At 39.9% G+C, this 20,943-nt stretch overlaps 1 protein-coding gene across 1 annotated transcript in view; it reads right to left on the bottom strand.

The window, feature by feature from the left end:
- Positions 1 to 9,898: 9,898 nt before the first annotated feature.
- Positions 9,899 to 20,943, bottom strand: part of PITPNB (phosphatidylinositol transfer protein beta) — a 28,661-nt gene continuing 17,616 nt past the window's right edge. Inside the window, exons 8-11 of the mRNA XM_038187499.2 lie at positions 19,416 to 19,493; positions 16,977 to 17,087; positions 14,608 to 14,730; positions 9,899 to 10,531 (exon numbers count right to left, since the gene is read on the bottom strand). Of these exons, the coding sequence (XP_038043427.1) occupies positions 10,481 to 10,531; positions 14,608 to 14,730; positions 16,977 to 17,087; positions 19,416 to 19,493 (363 nt within the window). The 3' untranslated portion in view covers positions 9,899 to 10,480. The remainder of the gene's footprint in view (positions 10,532 to 14,607; positions 14,731 to 16,976; positions 17,088 to 19,415; positions 19,494 to 20,943) is intronic.

Raw genomic sequence — 20,943 nt, 5'->3', positions numbered from 1 at the left:
CTCTAATTAATACCTGTTACAGATCCTTTCCATGCAGTTAGCAAACCATCAGTAATGCGAGGAAAAGGTTTTGCTGATGTTTTTATGGTGATCAGAGGCAGGTGTTCTAACTTCCTTTTAATCTGCTATTCCAGCTGTAATCCATTAGTACTTTATAAGATGGGGTGTGCCCAGGTATTTACTGGAAGAACCGTGGACCAAGATTGAAGTTTAAATTGTGTGTATGAGCATTTGGTGCAAGAAATGGAAATTTTCTTTAATATGTTGCCATACTAAAGCTTGATTTAAAGTAAGTTGACTATAACAGGGTATTTCTCATAGCAGAGATTCTGACACTTGCAGGCAATGTAACAAGCACAAAACACTCCTCTCACCACTAACATTGGAGGTATTACTTTTTCAGTGCAGCAAGTTTTACCAGGTAGCAAAGGAAATGGCAGACTAGAATGACTGCAGCTGTAGCAACGCCATTAATGGTGTGGTTAGGAAAACAAGAAGCAAGTGGAGCCTATAACAGTAGTCTTCTGCTCCACGAGGAAGACAGAAAGGAGGAGTTAGATCTGCAAAACAGAGAACACATTAAAACTTTATCATATATATATATAAATCTCATGAACATTGCAAACTAAGTTAATCAAATACATTTCTTTGCAGCCTTTTTCAGAAGGAGCTTTAACCCAGCAAAATATACAGATGGGCAGCACACATAATGCTAACTGGCTAAGCACAAACGCATCTAGAAAGCAACAGGCTTCACTCAAACACTGCTCCTGAACCAAGGAGTCAAGAGCAGCTGGTGGCTGCCACAAAACTGCCCCTGAGAACTTTTTGCAGACTCTTTCTGATGCTTTCTCTACTCTTTCTTTTCTTCAGTAACTGCAGGTAGGAGGCACCCACAGTTTCCACATTGCCAGCTTAGCCTCTGCTCAGTGCAGCTACATACTTGCTTCCTAACAACGTCACCTGTGCGCAGTTAAGGAGCTCTGCACATCATAACCTAGAAAACAGCTAAGTTCTCAGCATTTCAGTGAAAGGCATTAATATTCATACACCACAGATTTGACAGGGAAGAGTAAATAAAAGCCACTTGGACCTTGTCCACCAATAAGCAATTATAAGAAGCACAGATTTAACATCACCAGGTACAGGTTCCCATGCAGCAGAGGTGACCCTGCAAGTGGAAGAGAGCCACGTGTCTCCTCAGCACTGGTCATTTGTGCAGTAGGCTGGAACAAAAGTAAGGTGCTGAACTTAGTTAATGTTTAACAGTGACGGCAAACAAAAGGGACCGAGAAAGGAAGAATTTGGTATCAGCTGTCAAGCCCGTCCCACTGTTCACTGTGGCAAGGGACTGAGCCTCGCTCGCAGCTGTGGGGCTCCACACCCACAGGCTGCAAAAAGATCTCACAAAGCACACTTACAGAGACATGAGCTCTTACTTGAAAATGACTGTCAAGTGATGATGACAGCATCAAAATTCATTCTGTGGTGGTCAGCGTCACTCATGTAAGACTGGTTTGGAAAGCACTTGCCTCCTCCAGGCACCAACAACTGCAAACCTCCACTGTGTGCCTTCAGCTCACAGTGCAAGTTCACATGGTGACCATGGAGCTCCCTGTGTGTTTCCCCATGCAAGCAGTTTTAGTCCCAGGCTCAGCCCCATGTGTCTGCTCCCCATCAGAGTGGACCTGTAGATCTTGGGCTTTAGTTAGTGTGCAGTATCCTGCCTTGATGAACCCTGAGCAAATCTGATCCCCTGGTGAGCACGGCTTGCCTGCCTGTCATCCTACACACAATGTCTGCAGAGCTAAGATCTGTGGCAAGCAGGTTGTGAGCTTCTTACAAGTTACAAAGCTATTTTATTCTTCTTGACAAGGGTAACTGTACTTTTTCAATATTTAAAGTGAATCACTTATTTACTCCATCTCTTTGAGGAGAGATCAGGATGTTAAAATCCATCTGTCAGGAATGGTTAAAAAGCAAAGCAGGAACAAGGCTTTATGACAATGCTGTTCAGTAGCTCCGTGGTTGAAAGATACATCACCAGTGGATCCAGAATATATTCATGTGCCCATTCAACACACTGAAGTTCCTGATGTGTATGTCAGTGCCAGCCTGCTGGAGGTCACAAGTTCAGTTGCTAGAAACACGAAGGTTTTGAGTAACTGGAGCAGTATCAATCCTCATTTACTTCTGGATGTTGGCAGGCAACACTAGTGCACTATCATGTTAAAACTGAACATACACCAACACCATGGAAAACAGAAGCTGCACATGGCAAGATAACATTTTATATGGATATTATCCACAACTGCAGGAGCAGCCCAAGTCAGGGACAGGTTTGGCCATACCACTGATAGAAATTTTCAAAATCTGCAAACAGTCCATCACCTTTCTCTGACAATCATCTCTGTTGGTTACTGATCAGAGCTCAGCTTTTAAAAATCTCATTCCCTATCCATTCAGCTCAAGCACTGACAGGGCCAAACCCAGCCCACAGCCACTGAATCAGTCGGTTTCCTGCCAGCAAGCTGACCTGCTGAAGCCACTGGCATGGGACACAAACAGTTTCAGCACAGCTCACCACTGCTTAAGGGAACCATATAAATCACTCAGGTAAAGCTGTTCTTTGTCCTTTGGAGGGCCAGGATTCTCTTTTCAGTGTTGCAAAACTTCTCTTCTGGGTAAGATTTTGCCCTGTGGAGCCATAGCATGAGCAAAACAGTAACCAAATTCACTTCACTTCTCAGAAGTGTTTTGGAAATGCAACACAAAATCGTTCAGTCCTGTTTTTGTTGTTGTTTTGTTTGTTTGTTTGTTTTGTTTTTCCTCCTCATACTGCATATTTCACATGGACTGTCAGAATACAGCCAGAACAACTGCATTTAAGTGGGTGATTAAATAATCCTTGTTAAATCACTGGAAAGATTTCTACCTTCACAGTAAGCTATAACAGTCTCTAGCAAGTTGGAAGTACAAACGATCTTCTCATGTAACAAAGGATAATCCTAGCCATGCCTCTCCCAGTTTTGCCTTATTTCTTCTTCTGGGACAGAACTAGCAGCAAATTGGAATTCTTTCCGTTTGCCTAAAATGAGCAAATGGCTCCATAAAATCTGAAGGGTAGATGTAATGAAATTATTGGAAATGTAACTTGCAGCTGTACCTTGAAACCTGGCTATCCTTCCAGCCTGTGCTGAGCAAGCCCAACAAGCTGAGAAAGCCATGCCTCCCCCCCCGGCTAGGCCAGACCTCCCTCTCTGGAGCACTGGCATTTGCTGCACTCACACACGCATGCTATGTGCATGCTCAGGAGCAGTGTCCCATGTTCCTCATCTATTGCATGGGTACATAACAATGGCATTTATTTATACTACACTAGACCACAGAAAAGTGTAAAAGAGAAAAGCCTGTTGAACTGCTGCAGGTGGACACCTTGTTGGGCTATATTTAGTCTTTTTAGTGTGAAATTTTTTTTCCTTGTAGTCAAAATTCACACAAAGGAACAGATTTATTAATTAAATACAAAGGAGATTTTTTTTCTTGCTCTGAATTTATCACCTTGGTGTTTCACAGCCTCATCCCTGTCCCTCCCATGGTTGGTTGTTGCCACAGTTCCAGGTCAGGGTGAAGGCCCAGAGTTGTAAGCAAAGGTACATGTTATCTAACAGTCTTTTAATATGCCCTCACAAAACTGTGGCAGCCATTTGTGTCAAAGCACTTGCTTATTCTAGGAAGTGGCCTCACCAGTAATGTTCAAGGGGCGCAGTGTTCACTTTGTTTACAAATTTGCTGAGAACAGTAACTTGGTTCTCTTGCTTTACAGTTGACTTTAGTAGTTATGGCAGACATGAAGCATCAGTATCAGCCCCAAAGCATCTCACACCATCTGTGTGAGAGCTGGATGCCAGTGGTTCCCCATGTGTAAGCCATACCTTGTCTCAGATCCTGCCAAGTAAATACAGTGGCCAAAAGAAGAGAAGGTGTCATGCCTTTCCATTGCAGGAGACGCAAGCAGCTGCCAACAAAAACAAGGATGTCACCTGGCTTTCTGTTTTTTTTTTTTTTTTTTGTTTGTTTGTTTGTTTGTTTTTTGGTTTGTTTGTTTGTTTGGAAAGCAGCTTAAAAACAAGGAGAGAAATGACACCGGGCTTCCAGGTAACTTGGTGGTAATCCCCACAGGTCTTCATGGAAACCAGAGCAAACTTGGTCCTGCAGGTGCCTTTAGCACGCCATGCAAGGGAGGAGCAGATTTCTGCTGCTCAGCCTGTTCCCATTTATTCAAAACAGTGAAAGTGTTGCCCCGTGGCCTGAAGTGGAAGAATAACAACTCCTTGACATGGGTGTTCACCTCTGAAAATGCAAAGATTCAGCTGAGACTGACAAGGCTGGAACAAGGAACCCCATGGCAAGGACCCTTCTGTGCTCACCAGAATAGAGGAACAAGAACACTTCCAAGTACATCACGTAGCTCCCAAATGCAGCTGAATCAACTGAATTTTGAGACATTCATATTAAGTTGCCTTATCAGGACATTTTCAGACTGATATTGTGGTTTGGGGGAGGGAAGGAAAGGAGACAAGCTCAGAGTACACTCAAAAAACATTAGGGTAAAAAAAAAAAAAAACACAAAACCCACACCACAAATTCTAAAGCACAAACAGACTTTTTTCTGACATTTCCCAGTCCACACATTAAGGCAAAAGAACCTCCCCCCCCCCCTTTTTTTTTCAATGATTAAAAAACATCCACTAAAAGAAAGATTCCTTGCAAGTCCATTTTAGACCACGCTCTTTTGTGCAGCCAAGTAATGTATTTAAAACGGTACTTCTGGAATATGGTTCACAGCAGTCTACTGCAGTGAATAAATATCACGTTTACATATCCATTATAACAAAACCATGTTGCACTTCCATTGCTTCATATTGGTTTGCCATCTGGAAGCTAAGCAAGCTGTGTAGTTCAAAAAAAAAAAAAAATTCAATTTTGCATTTACTAAAAGAAGCCATACAAGTTTCAATTTATAGCTGATGATTACACACTCTTAGCAGGCAGAAATTTGTCCACAAAGAGTCAGAGCTGCGCCCATGTTGGCACACAGCTAACCCAGCCACGTGGGGCACAGCCGTGCCATGCAGGTCTGCAGGGAACCAATTTCTCACAGCAGTATCAGTCACAAACTATAGCCCTATTCTGAAAACACATTCACAAGAAACTCTTCCCACCTACCATAACAGGACTGCATGCAGAGCCAAATACAGAGCAGAGTGACAGTGCTCACTACGCTACACTATGCATCAGTTTTTTACGTTATACAGATATCATCATTTATACTATGTACTCATAAACATCTTGAAAAAGTGGTATTTTCTTGCTCTGAGCCTTCTCCCAAGACAAAGCAGTATGAACCACACAGCCCATCACTACCCATTGTCCCAGAACAAAGGTGTCCCAAGGGCACCAGCCACCAGGCTGTCACCAAGGGGGACCTTTCCCAGGCCAGGCTGTGACTCGGCACCAGGCAGAGGCTGTGGAACGCCATCCTCCCGCCCCTTCCAGCAGAGCCTGGGCTCAGGCCTCCCTATTGCTCCCTGGTACAGGCACCACTGTGGCCCACCACAGGGTGCGCCAGCACACCCATTTACAAGTTCTCGCTGCCTGGACACTGAATATATCGGTGAATTGCCCACATGCCCAAACCAAGGTGGTCTGCACAAGCTCTTCCTTGCCTTGGTGCCATTCTCTAGCAGCCATTATCTGGTGCCCAGCCACAGGTTTCCAACGCCAGGCTGGGGATGGAGGTGCATGCACCTTGCTTCCTATTTGATGTGCAGCCATTTGACCTCAGGTAAAATAAGCATCCTTCCCACTGACAGACTCCCTGCTGAAAGCAGAAAAAATGATTAGTCTGAACTGTTTTGTTGCAGCTGCTGCTCTTCCCAAGACAGACTCCAGACACTGAGGGCTGTGGAGAGGGGCCAGCCTGCTGCCCACACAGACACCTGTGCAAGGCCCTCTACCCCATGCACCCAGCTCTGTGGTGAAAGGCTCTCTGTAGGACCTCTCTGGGCTAAGGCATTGCTGGAAATCACTTCCAGCATCCCTGTTAGACCTGTCTACTGCAGATTCCCCCTTCAGAAGTGACAGCAGCTGCTGCCCCAGCCATGTTGAGCCCTCCGGCTGCTCTTTGGCAATGGTAGCGGCCTCTGCTGTCAGGGGCAAACCCCGGGCCTGCTGGGTCAGCAGGGACAGGCCACAAATCCGGCACCAGTGACCTTGTCAGCAATAGCTCACAAATGACAAGTGCTGACGGGAAAAGGAGAAGTAAAGTCTTGTTGCAGACAATTCCAAGAGGCAACGCAGATGCCAGGTTACCCTAAGCTTTCACCAGGGAATTCCGAAAACTAGGACCTGAGAGAAAAAAATACACTATTGTACAACCTGCAAAGATAACCTTGCAATAAATAGCCATTACCTGAGTTTCTCTGTAATTTGTAAATATATTACTGAACAGAATATTTTCCCTGTCACAATCCTGATCACCTCTATCTTATTCCAGCAATAAGGTTATTTTTTAAATACTTCAAATACACATGGCATTGTTACTGAAGTGGCCAATTACGAGAAAGGTGAAGTCAGCGAGGGGAGGCCAAAACCCTACATCAACGAGACACAAAGAGGCAAGCTTTTATTTGGTGCACACTGAGGACAAACTCCTGTCCTGCTCCAATTTGCAGTTCTTGCTCCTACCGCATCCTCATTAGTGAGCAAGAGGGCTGGGCCCCCACTTGGAGTACTGCATCCAGGTCTGTGGCCCTCAGCACAAGAAGGATGTGGATGTTAGAATGGGTCAAGATGAGAGCCACAAAGTTGTTCAGAGGGCTGGAGCACCCCTATGAAGAAAGAGAGCTGGGGAAGTTGAGCTTGAAAAAGGGAGGCTCCATGGTGACCTCATTGCAGCTTTTCAATACTTAAAAGGTCTTGTAAAAAAAAAAAAAAAAAAAAAAAAAGAGGAACGGTTTAACGGTTTTAAGCTAAAAAATGGGAGAATTAGATTAGATGTTAATTAGATGTTAGAGGAAATTCTTCACTCAGAGGGTGGCGAGGCACTTGAACAGATTGCCCAGAGAAGTTGTGGATGGCTCATCCCTGCCATGGCAGGGGGGTTGGAACTAGATGATCTTTAAGGTCCCTTCCAACACAAACTGGTAAATGATTCTATGACTACGTACTGCCAAAGACTACATATTAAGAAAACAACCAAAAAACATCAATGGTTCCTGAAATCCAGCAATTTCAGCAGACTTGGTAGCCCACAGTCCATTTCCAGATTTCTCATCCCATAGGACAATGGTTTTAATCAGTGTCAGCAAGCTCCTGCTCCTAATCTTGAGGCCAGCTAACTTACAACATGTATCTGGTCACTGATGCTGCCAAGACAGGCCTACACTGTCAGGACAGACACATGGATATTTTAGCCCTTTTTAGCTCAAAGAGCTGTCTCAGTCCTCCCTTCCTTCCTGTGGGGGAAAGGAGTCTCCAAGGAGTCTCCAAAACCAAGGCAGCTGCAAGTGCTCTCTGCAGCCTTGCCAGGCAGGTGAGGGCCATGAACCACGGGCAAGATGGGATCCCCTCTTCAACACCATACCTGGATCAGTGGTCACTTGCAGCTCTGCAATCCCTTCTCCGGTCCAGACTCCACCACTTGCTTGCAACTGCTTCACTTTTCCCAGCCTAATACATATCTTTGCTCTTATGACCATAATAAATTGACACATGACAGAATCATCCCATGCAAGCTATTTGCAGCTGCCTCTGATAATTTTATATTAAAGTTTTCAGGTCTTTCTTCAGAAGTCTGTTCTGAAGCTTTGCATTTCACTGACACCAGAATAAACAAGCCTGTTAGTTGCTCAACCACTCCCCCCTACCTGCTGTATCCTTATATATCTTATCCCAACTTAAAAGGTTTCTCAGATGTCCTTTCCAGGGAACCTGGAAATGTATTTGCCACTTCCTCAAGTATTCTGTAAGAAAGTTTGCACACTAATTCACTTTGAAGGAGCCACATTTTTGTAAATTAGCCTCTACACCAGGGTAAGGTGACTTTGATGCCTCCATTTTCTAATGTCAAACTGGCACTGCTGCTGATTCCTCCTTAAAACTATAAATGTTTTCCACCCCGTTCACTCTGCACGTTGGGACGATCCTTTCCTTACAAAGGCAGAATACAGGATTAGCACTACCCGTAACACATGAAGACATACCAACCAGAGCACCACTCTATTCCAAGAATACCAGAAGCAAACATCTGCAAAAATCTAGCCTGGCATATTAAGGTAGGAAGTCATAACAATGAAAGCAAACCACCTTCTTTATACTCCAGATAATGGCAAGGTTCAAGCTAATTACGTGTTACTCTGCTTGAAGTCCTAAACCAAAACAGTCCTAAACCAAAATATCCAACAACCCACCGCCTCAATTGCTTCTAACATACAAGCACACGTTTGAGCTCACAACGACTGAAGCTCATCCTTAGAGCACTTCCAACCTCATGCAGTTCAGTAAAACTAAATGCCAGATCATTAGCAAACCACAAGTACTAATACCTAAGACAAGAGACAGAGCATTTTATCACCAAATTTATTTAAATTTCATTGACTGTTTTGCTGTAGGTCACACCAAAGTCTGCCAAAGTAAACTCAACATTTTACATTCACTACAAGATTCTCTCAAATTTTCACAAGTCCAAAGATATGAAAGTTGTAGGGTCCCTTTCCCTCAGTTTCCATTATGACTCATTTTTGACTCATTTTGATGACAGTGGAACTTGTATTCTACCATTGAAAGAGAACTGAGACCTTAGTTTTCCAGGTTTGCAACAGCCCTCCTTTTTAAATGATGTGTGTATGTACATATATTTGCAAAACCGACCTGTTGGTACAGCAAACAAGCATCATTTAATCGCTAATCCAAAAAGGAAAAACAAAAAAACCATCAGCTTTGCAGTATGAAGGACAGGAAGGTGAAATTGCACAGAAGAAATGCACAAATGTCCACTTGCTGGCAGGCACTTCAGTGCCCAGCCCTCACAGCAGACGCGTGCACTGGCAGGGTCAGCCATATGGCAGACCTGGCCCTGCTACCCTTCAAGTTCAGGCAAATATCATTGATGGTTGCAGAAATCAGATGACTCCTTTCGTAAGCAGCCTAAGAAAAAAAAGGTTCTGAATAGTTGGATGTATGTGAGATTATATAAAGATGGATGCTTAAGCAAGGATTGCCTTACTGAGGTTTCTGGGGACACCAGGCAGTATTAGAACTTAACTAGTGTTTCTAAAATAATTTTTCTGATCTAGCAAGCATTTTGACAATATATACCTATGATATGCTCTATCTCAATATTTTCTTAAAAATGCTGAAGACATTTTCCTATTTGAGAGTTATCTACAGACCACCTTAATTACACCATCTTTTCTTTTGTGTGTCCACTCCTAACAAATATCAGAGAAACATGGTAGATGCTACAATTTAAACTTTCATAATATCTGAAAGCATACATCTCTTTTTAAGTGTATTTTCAACATGAAAAGAGCTAAAATCACCATTATATTCCATTGTGTAATGTGTGTGAAATCAAGACCATTTGCATAGCTTCCAAAGTTGAAACTCTGGAAAACTGCAATATTTATTAACAGTATTACTTTAGACAAGGTCTATCTGCCTCCATTTTCACTGCATGGCCTAAGATATACTAAAAATATTGTCAGTTTCTTTGTCTAGAAAGCCAGCTTCCGCAAAATTCCAAATTGCAAGTATTTTATAAATCACCAGCCATTTTTCCTTAATCTTGCCAATTTTAATGAAGAAAAAACATTAGCATTTGAATGTACAAAAGTCCAATAAAACATTTTTATTTTTTTTTTAAATCAGTGAGAATGGGTAAAGTTTGAGTCAAACTCATTCAACATTAAAAGTCTTCCAATTTCTGCTAATAGAAATTTCTTTCTGATTTGACTGTAGGATAATGACAATCCAGAAATAAATAGCTATAAATACATTCATTGTTCCTATTCCAAAAATGACGACATAGGGAAGACACAAAATTGAAATCAACTTATTTCAATCTGTTTCTTTACACTGAGATACGGGCAAGTTATAGCAGAGTGACTCAAGACAGGAAAAAAAAAGTAAGGAATAAATTGGTCCAGTATTGACATTCATGAAACATACCAGTTAACATAATTCTGCAGTTAATTCAACCTTTAAATGACACTACTCAGTTGATTTTTATTTGCTTCAGGTATACATAATGAAAGCAGTTTCCTTTGCATCTTTGCTGAGGACAGGTATAGTACCCTGGAGACACTGTAACAACCCCCTTCAGTATGCATGTGCGTATATATAATTATATACAAATAATCATGCATCCACACACACATTTGTATATCAACACTGCATGTGATGGTTAAATCCATCATCATTCATCGTTGGCAGCACTTGTTCCTCTGACTTGGCCTTGATTACGTAACTGTGGAGAAAGAAGACACACAATTAAGCATTAGCAGTTCATTTGAATACTAAGTTCCAAACAGATAGTTTCATTAACCTCCAAGAAAAATAGGGCAGGGCAGTCAAAACATCACCAGGACTGAACAAATCATACCAAAGCAATGTGAGATTTGTTAGGGAATCTTAATTTGGGTGCTATCCCCTCACTGGTGGACAGCAGCTCGAGTCTGAGAAACCTCACACCAATCAGTAGGATTTAAAAAATGCTTTGGCTGGGGATCCCATCTGCAGTATTAAAACAATCACAGTGGGAAATACCAACATTAAAGTAATAGACACAAATACTCAGAAGTCTGCAAACCTCTGAAAACCCTGCTTCCTGCAGTAACAATTTTAATATAATTTAATATTTTTAAATATCTGTATGGAACTGAATTTTGTGAAGTTAACACGCTTTAAAGATGACAGCCCACAGTTTCCCTCAATTATGTGGATTAAGTCCACATATCGTGCGATCCTGACTTTTCTGATTTGTGCCCAGAAAACTACTTGCAGGCTTCAGAGCTCAGTACCAGCGTGGCGATAACAATGGTCACACACTTTGGGTTTCTGCACTAGATGAGCACAAAGAACTGGATTACATTGCCAGTGTGTAAGGCATTCTGCAACCAGACTGAGCACCTGCAATTGATCAGTGTCCATGTACAGAGAAGGTCTCTTATGTACCCTGGACACAAAATGTCATCTTCAGCTGTTGATCACACTGAGGTTCTCAAACAGGTGTGAGCTTACAGCCCAGAAGCATTGTCGAGATATAATTTTGCCAGCAATTCCCATCCATATATTAGTCACTTTTCTCCTTTTCCATCCAGCAGTTGACTTACACAGCTTGATTTGCCTCAGAACCTACAGAGAGACCTCCTCTAGACGTCAGCAGCCAATGTGCCTCGAACGGAACCCTTCTTACGCATCTAAACGTAAAATAAAACTGTGAGCTACCACGTAAAGAACCTATCATACTGTGGTTAGTAAGAGAGAAGTAACGATCTACACAGCCAGGACTACTTTCCCTGGCCAGGACCAAAACCAGGACCAGCCTCAGCTGAAGTTTTTTGCAGACTGGGAATACAGAGTGTTTCTGGGAATACAGAGTGTTTCTTTTTGGTGAGGGAAGCCTGGGAACCATACAGCAGCTGTAGATGATACCCCTTAGATTTTTAACAGGCCATGATGCTTCAGCTCAGAGCGATATTGCTTGAAATACTCAGACATGAGATATGTCACAGTGCTTTGGCAGGGTCAGATGCTCTTCTATTATGCACTGATTAGCTGATGTGTATTTAATGAGGCACAGGTGCTCCTTCTCTCCAGAAGCCAGATACATAAAACTCTAAGTGAAAGAAAGAAACAAAAACAAGAAAAGAATGGGCTGGGATAGAGGAACTCTGGCAGAACACTGATGAGGATTCAGAGAGTAACAAAAAAAGTAACAAAAGCAGGGACCCTGACAATAAAAATTGACTTAAGATGAAGAACAGGACCAAAAAGGAACTGAAACACCTACAGAATCTAAAGAGAAAGATTAGCTTAAACTAAGAAGAAGAAAGGTATTAATGACAAAAGAGAACAGCAAAACAAAGCAATGTATTCTAAGGAAATGTAATGCTGCCAATATTAGGAGGCTTGCTTTCTGCAGTTGTTTCTGTTTAAGCATTGTAAACCTACATAATGGAACAGTGTCAAAAAACATTTATCTGTGGAGACCGAAGCATGAACATATTTTTGTCAACATGTTAAGTACCCTACCACTGAAGTCCTTACTTCCCAGTAGTCCAGGCCATAGAAGAAAATGTTTTGTTGTATATCTTGGATTTAATGAAAGTTACTATTTTGCACAAAGAAGTAGCTGCTTATGAAACACAACCAAACTATTTGGGGCAAAATTAATGTTCACGTTGTATTTGCAGTGACATTTTTGCCTTTAGGCTATTTTTCAATAAAAGGTGCATGTCACCACAAAAACCTTGGAACAGCATCATTTATGGTATTTGTACATACCTCTATTTAGTTAAGAAAAAGATACTTTAGCAGTAGGTTTTCACTTCTCTCACATTTCATAATACATATAGAAACGCTGTGTTAGTGTAACTTACCAATGCATTTTTCTCATGACAAAATAGACTTTTTCAGAAGTAATACACTTAAGTTCTTGAAAGTAAGGTCATACATGATGAGCTACTTGAAATAAGCTAGTTGCATTGCTCAGCATAACAAGAAAAATAGTACACAAGTAGGTTTGACATTTAAGAACAAGGATAAACATTACACGCAGAAACACGTGAAGTGGGCTTTGCCTAACTAAAAACAGGAGCAAATGTTCTTTTAAATGCTTTTTGCAAAACAATTACTTACCAGTGAGAATTGTGAAACAACACTTGCTTTACAGAAGACAAACATCCAGAGACACAAAAGGGAAACTTTCTCATGCACAGGGCTGCATTAAGCACTGCTTACTCTCTCCAATACATACCTTGTATGCAATACTCACACTGCCACTATCCTTTCTCAGAGAAATTGGATGAAGTCCGTTTCATTCCAAATAAAGAACTACGGGTGTGCAAAAGAAAACCCTTCTGATAAAAATCAGGTATAGAGAGGAAAGTGGTTACTCTTCCTCCTTCATAGACACCTAGGAATAGGTGGTTCTAACTATAGATTCTGGCATAAAGCAGAATTAAAGAAGAAATCCATGTGATTTGAGAGAACACTTTCCGTAATAAAAATATCCAAATGCCAGTGAGAAAGTACTGTGTTTGCAAGAGTGAATGGACATCATTCTTTTCCAAAACATATTCTGGGAGCTGCCACGGCAGACAATCCCTTCAGCTTATCTGAAAAGAAAGTTTGGTTTTACCAGTTCAGACCATCTACCTATTAACATACAGAATGGTGAAGAAGCACTTCTTCCAAACACACAAAACGTTTCTACACAATGTAAGATGGCTCCGCATAGTTCATAAAGACCAAACAGAGAGAGCACAAGTGGGGATGGAGTAGTTACAGCTAGCTTTGATACTAAAAGAAAAGATGTGTTAGGCTCAAACCACAAAATGCACTTTATAACCACTGTCAACAGTAGGTCAAAAGCATAAGACAGTATCTAAAGATGTCTGGCAGCTGAAATGAGTTAAACCATGCAAAAAAGCAAGTTGTAGCTGAAGGCACTTTGTATCCTAACAGCACCAAGACAATGGAAGCAAAATGACAAGCTGAACAGGTTTGGGGCATAAAGCAGTCGGCAAAATGGGAAGACAACACAATTGCAACTCCACAGACTGCAAAGAACCTAAAGATAGCAGAACTTAGAGTGAGAAAGGCTCATACCAAAGGTTGTGCTCTGGAAAGAGACTGCAGAAGAAGGCTTCTTGCTTAGCCTATGATGTTTCTCTGCCTCTTAAAATAAAGAGCTGGGAAAGTGCCCAATGGATGGATTTCCTTCTAGACCTCAGTCCAAAGACGGATCAAACTAAATATATTTGATCCTCACAGCCACTAATGCAGGAAAAATGATACCACCTCAAACCTGTTAATTTTACTGTTTGTTTTTTTTTCTCAAGTAAAATTTAGTTTTGTTGTGCTAATCAGGATGAGCGCAACTGTTGTCATGTGACATGTACAAGTTTGCTTCACAACATGTTTGAAGAGAAAAAGTAATCATGTCTAACAATGATTAGAAATGAAACAAAGCAACACGAGATGACAGCTCTACCTGACAAGTGTAAACAGGCACTCAAAGGGATTTTATATAATGAGTATGATAACATAAACAAAGACATGGGCAATGTAGACATTTCAGATTTACTGACATCTGAAATATTTACCTCATAGCCACTTCCAACTTAACAAAACACAGCATGCAGAAGCTTGAAGTGCGTGGTTCTGCATAGGAGAATCTTTAAAGGGGCTATAATGCTCACTGGCAGCTGCCCAGACACACACAAGAGGATGTACACAACTTAATTTGCTTCAATTTCTAGCAGTCTAAACGGCATAGCTATAGACAGCACACAAACATCAGCCTTAAGGAGGTCTTACCGCTTCCAGCTCCTTTTGGGTTTCATCCTCCATTCTCCTAATGTCTTCCATAGTCAGATCAATCCACTTGTCAATCCAGCAGAACAGCTGGCGATGAAAGTTGGTAAATATCCTTTTTTCTTGCTTTAAGAAAATAAGTAAACATTAGATATAGGCCTGCATTTTGCCAAAGACTGGTGAATTGATTGCAGCTGTTCATTTTGAAAAAGTATAATCTTTAGGTGCATAATGTTTCATACTGCTAGAGATTTAGCCTCCTCACATTACTGGATCCTATTTAAAGCCATATTAATTCCCACATTTTAAAAATGAACAAACTTCACTACCAAAAAACAAGTTGAGAAAGGTCAGCAATTCATGTTACTTGAAGATCCTGAAGAATCCTTCTAAAATTTGTTCTATCCAAGACAGCACCAAGCTGAAATAAAAACGGCATTATAACAGCTAGAATGTTTAGCTTGCACTGTATAAAAATCTAGACCTGAACTGTTACAGGTTTTGTGCTGTTAAAAAAAAAAAAACAACAAAGTACAACAAGGCAGAATGAAGCAATGAGGGGGGTAGTTCTGACTCCAAAGATGGCACACTTCTGATTTGTAGTGAGTCAGCATCTCGGCAACACCTGACATGCAATTTCAAAGGTACAAAACCCTCGAGAGTTCAGATATTTAAGCTAAGGATTCCACAGCCATTTCATTACAGCAGGCGTATCTGGGTTCTGAATCGATCTCAGTAAGAATACTGTCAATGTGACTCAAATTGTTAGGTTTCACATTTTTAAAATACTGCTAGCCCTAAAAACACAGTGTTGTGCTGAAGATCTGTACTAGCTCAGTCTACCTCTAGTGCCATGGAATTTTAACTTTTACAATGCTGACTTGGAAGATGAAAGACGTATCATATAAACCATCCCATCTGCAGAATTATCACTATTGCTTCTGGCTGCTCTGATCAAAGCAGTCATACAGATGCAACACTGAAATCCATTTCACTACTAAAACTCAGACTTCTGAATGTATTTAGTTACCCAGGGTGCCACCTAAAGTTCAGGTCTTGTTCATCTGTTCCCAGATTTGGCATTGTTAAAGCTGCTGACAGTCCTCAGAAACAAAGCTGATCACATTTAACACACAGTTCTTGACAACTGGCAGAAAGAGATCAACTTCCTCTGAAGAATCAGCTTCAATTAAAGCAAGGCAAAAAAAAATAAATAAAAAAAAAATCATATCTTTAAGTATTCCCCTTGTCAGATCACAGAATCAGTCTTGGCTCTTCCAGTAGCTTATTCCCAACCAGTTTTCAGTTTGAAATGTGTAATGCACAATTCCTTCCCATACCCACCACCACACCAAAGCATCTCCTTCCCTTCCTTTGTACTGCAGATATCACAAACTACCTTCTCTATCTTATTCTCAATTATTATTGTTTGAAGGTTTTCTCTTTTGCTATCATCACTATTAAAATAACAAAACTTTTAATGCAGTTTGCTAGGTAGTCCACTGATAGCTAAAAGCCCTGTTTACCACAATGACAATGGTCTCACTCGTGTTTTATCAGTGAGCAAACACCATGGCCAATTGCTACCAGAATATGTTTTTATGTTTTTGTTACTCACTTATACAGCACATTTTCTCTGGATTGAAGAGAACTGGAATGCCAATAGAGATGAAACATTTTGACTACACATTAAGTTTACATTTTGAATGTTTAGACCTTTTTTTTTTTTTTAATTTCACAATTCATATTCTGATGATAAAGCAGTAATGAAATAAGATGCAAGTATAATTTGACAAAACACCAGTTGCCAACTAAACCCTAGTATTGGATTATACTTGCCTCAGACCTCACTTTGCAAGCATTTAATTCCAGAAATATAAAGTACTGTAGAATTAGTACAAATGCAAGAACACTTCCATGTGAAAACTGGAATAGAAAATACTAAGGAAACACCAGTACATATTTTATGCAACTTTCAACTTATGAGGTCAAAACAAAACAAAGATTTGTCAAGTGCTGTTGTTTACAAAATCATGAGCTGAACTTACATGACACAGACTCTTTGCTAATACTTTTGCTTTTTTAGCTTAGAAGGTTATTCTAGTACACCGTCAATGAAACATCACTGCTGTTAGACCAAGGCACAAATGGTTCTGTTTGCTGAGGAAATGAACAGGAACTGCTTGATTGCAAGCAACAGAAAACTTCTATGCTGTTTCACCTCAAAAAAAAAAAAACAAACACCACCCACTACCACAACATACAAACAAAAAAACTGCCAAAACAAAACCACCCTGCCTCCCTACCTGCCCACCACCAATCCCATCTCTCCAGCAACATCAGTGCTTTTTGTTTTTTTAAGAAGCACTTACCTTTTGTATAAAGTTTTCAACTTTGTTCTGCAGTCCCCACCATTTAAATTTGATAGTCACCAACTTGTAAGCACACATTTTAGGACACTCTTCATCAGTTGCTAGCTCTTTCTGTTTACAGATAAATTGAAAGTTTTTTTTTTTTTTTTAATTATTTCAGTGAAATACATTTAATATTATTAGAAATTATCATTCTAGGTATTAGAAAATGACTGCACTGCAATCTCAACATAGGATAACAGGGATTAACAGACAATCAGGTAAACCTACAAAACAATTCCATCCATACTGCAAGCCGCAAGCATATATTATAAATTTAAATTTTAACATTATTTTCATTTTCAAGACTTAAACTATAATATACTTTCAGGCATTTTGAGGGGACAACAAAGCTTAATTATAATTGCTAGTGCCAACTTATTTTACACTTGTGGGTCTATTACCTACAGGCAATTATAACCTGAGTTGTACCAAGTCTCTCAGTATGATGGTGGAAAACCATTCACACTAGAAAAAAAAAATCAGATAATAAAAAGCACATAACTACCCCTGAAGTTTACTTCTCACAACAACATGAAACAACTTCAGAGTTCCTACTTCCAAACAGGTCTGAAGTACCTGTAACATCACGCACAGTGATTTTCATACAATTTACGCAGTCAAATTTATGTAACAGAAGAGACTAAAAGTATGTCATGTTTTTGTCTAACAGCACGTTTGGTTACTGCAACCCTTCTAAGAGTTAAAAAACAAGGTTTAAAACAAACAAAACTTAACTTACACCTGTGTGTTTGGCTTGAATAACAAGTTACTGTATGAAGTGCACAGATTTTTATTCTGCCATAGATTTTGTTCTTCTTTTCCTGTTTCACAGGGAACAGGCAGGAGGGCTGATACAAGAAATGGCCTATTTGGGCCTGTGTGACTCAATGAAAGAGGGGAATTACTTTTTTATTGTTTAAAAACAGCTGCAAAAGGAGAACTCCGACTGCCTGGAACTGGCAGCACTGAATTTTTATGTTCTATTTAGTTTTGTCCTTTTACTAATGCCTGGACATAGATTTCTGCTGTTTAGGAACACAAAACAACAACAGCACTTTGTTTTTTTTGTTCATGAATAGAACATCAGCCTTCTGAGGATAACTGGTTTTCATTCAAAAGCTCTCTGGTGATGCATATTAGTGCTAAACATTCCACGTTAAATAAATATACATTATTGACCAAGATCTTTATGCATTATACCTTACAATAAATCTTGTAAATTTGTGCACAACTAACAGCAGTTGTCCATTGAATTGTTAAAAGAAATCTAATTTAAAAATGCCCAGATTATTTCTACTTTGAAATTTGTTGTGTATACAGACTACCTGAGAGTCAGTTCTCGAGCATGACTTTGCTGTAGTTGAATATATAAGCAGAGCAAATTCTTACTGGATTGATTTTATGTGGTAAGCATTTACCTATACTCAATAATGTGTGCAGAAAGGTGGCACTAATGCCGAGGAACTTTCACAGAATGTTATGTCTCATTTAAAACAGATTTATCCCATTTTTCACTAAGGACATGAAGGAAATACAGCACACTAAATTTTGGTTGGTAATGTTTGGTAATATTAAGCAAGCAGCCTGCATAATGCATTTAAAAGAAAATTCTTAGTACACAGGCTTAGATAACTGCAGCCTTGGGTAAAGGCCAGATGGCTTTACCTTGAAATGAAAGTTTTGGTCAAGCCATTTTCCTGTGGTTGTACAATGGCTGTACTTAACAGAAAGCTGGCAAATGACCAAAGTACGTGGAAAATGTATTCCCCAAACCAGCTCAGTTTACATAACTCAGACTAAGAATTTCAGCAAGGCAGTAGATGCATCTGTGCATGACTGTACACATGCATACAGAAATACAAACAAGATTTATTATCACACTGAAGGAGAATACTTATGATGAAATACTACTTTTTTTGTGTGTGCATTTTATATGCATACCACAAAAGTTTAAAAAAAAATATAGCAAGATGAAGACAGGCTTAGATTTAGTATATCGATACACAGATGTTATAACCATTTAAATATAGTTGGAAGCTTCCTACTGTGTTTTTTTATTTTTTATTATTATTATTTTTATATAAGTTACTGTCAGGGGTTACCATAATAGAATGAACACTTTCATGGAATTCATCACAGCGCAGATTCAAATGTCAGTCTTGAGTAAGTTCATCCAATTTAAGTTGCATTGCTTTGTTTTCAGTAGCAATAATAAACAACTTGTAGACAGTACCCTGCTTATCAACATATTTGGAATTTTAACAGAATACAAAAGGAAATAAATATTTCTGCCCTCTGTTTTTAAGACTGACATCATTAGTGCTAATCTCTAAGAAACTGCAGACTTTTTTTCCTGCTGATAAGACTTTATAAGGTTGTCAAGTTAGTTCTTATTACCTTCCAATTTGGCCCCAAAGGTCCTCTCTTAGTCTTAACTGACTGGAATAATGCAGGGTCTTCATCAGCTTTGTAGTCCTATAATGTAAAAAACAACTAAGAGTCAGAAAAAAAACAAACAAACAAACAGAAAGTGTCCCATTGTATTGAGCTTGTTCTTTTCAAGACTACCAAACTGATTGACCTGAGTGATCTGGAGCAGGGTGTGGGGAGCACATTTGTTTAAGCTTTTGCTGAATACTCCATCACACCTGCTCATTAGCACTCTGGGGCTCCCTTCTAGGTTAGACTTTTCTTGTGCTAGGCACTGTCTGTGTCACAGGCTCTTATCCTTTCAGCTTTGTAAGCTTTCTCGGGGAAAGGAAAACAGTACTACAGAAATCGGTATACTAACATTTAGCAAATCGCAACATGTCAACTTCTGAGAAAACAGAACAGAAAGGGAAGAAGGTGTAAGTGAGCTAACCTGCAAGGTTAGAAACTGCATAATCTCAAGTCTATGAGACACATTACCAGGCTAAATACAGAGAGGGCACAAGGCAGCAATCCAAGTGGCACTGCTTTAGAACAGACATCACTACTTATCAAGTCACGGTGGAAACAAAGCTATTATCAATAGAGCTGAGAGATTACAAATGCTTCCAACATATAAATTTACTGAATTTTACTGATGACTAGTATGGAAATGGTTATTTCATAAAGATACTTCTTTGGGGATTAGGGAAGGATAAAAATCCCTGACCTCAGTACTGAGTACAAGTAAGGTTTACATAATGTCTTAAAAATATCCGCCTAAGAAAACCACTACACCCAGGCAACCAAAGAGAATTGTAAAAGTTCAAATTACTTTTAAGTAGAACAAGTAGGTGCTGCAGAAAAGCCCCAACAGAGTTTAGCAAAGTTAAGGTGTAATTCTTAAAAGCTATTCTAATGAGGACAAAATTTGCAGAACGTGAAAGAAATACCACCAGAAAAGTAGCTACTGTCATCCCCCCACTTCTGCATCAGAGTTGTCACAAGAATCTCATTTGTAAACTGTTTCAAAGATGAATCAAAACTGTACCTTCATCTTTCTTACTGCATCCCCCTACATTCAAAATTAAATCCTATCAGCCCCAGGATAGACAAATTTCAGAAAGGATCTCTGAATACTGAACCTGCAATATTGATATTTCTTCTGAGGCACAATGAAGGCATCTAACTACATCCTCACTGCAGTATGTTGTGGAGAACTGGTTTCCACAGATGACTGAGTTAAGAAGTTCTTGTGGGTGCAGGTATGAATACAAATGTACGTAAAACAAACCCGAACACTTTAACATTATTAAGCAGGAATTGTCACACTGGGTTAAACAGGAGCCCACTCTAATCTAATATTCTGTCTTAGTGGCCAGTAACAGATGCTGCATGGAAGGATGAAAATAACCCACTGGCAGAGTTATCAATCCAATTAGTAAAAGTTTGGTTTTCACTTAGGTGTTTTGTTTTGTTTTCCCTGGAAAGAATATAAACTCTTCATTTATAGAGC

Source organism: Anas platyrhynchos, chromosome 16 (assembly GCF_047663525.1).
Source record: "Anas platyrhynchos isolate ZD024472 breed Pekin duck chromosome 16, IASCAAS_PekinDuck_T2T, whole genome shotgun sequence".
Classification (NCBI taxonomy): Eukaryota; Metazoa; Chordata; class Aves; order Anseriformes; family Anatidae; genus Anas; species Anas platyrhynchos.
The sequence above is the reverse complement of the archived record's forward strand: the minus strand, read 5'-3'. Positions and strand labels throughout refer to the sequence as shown.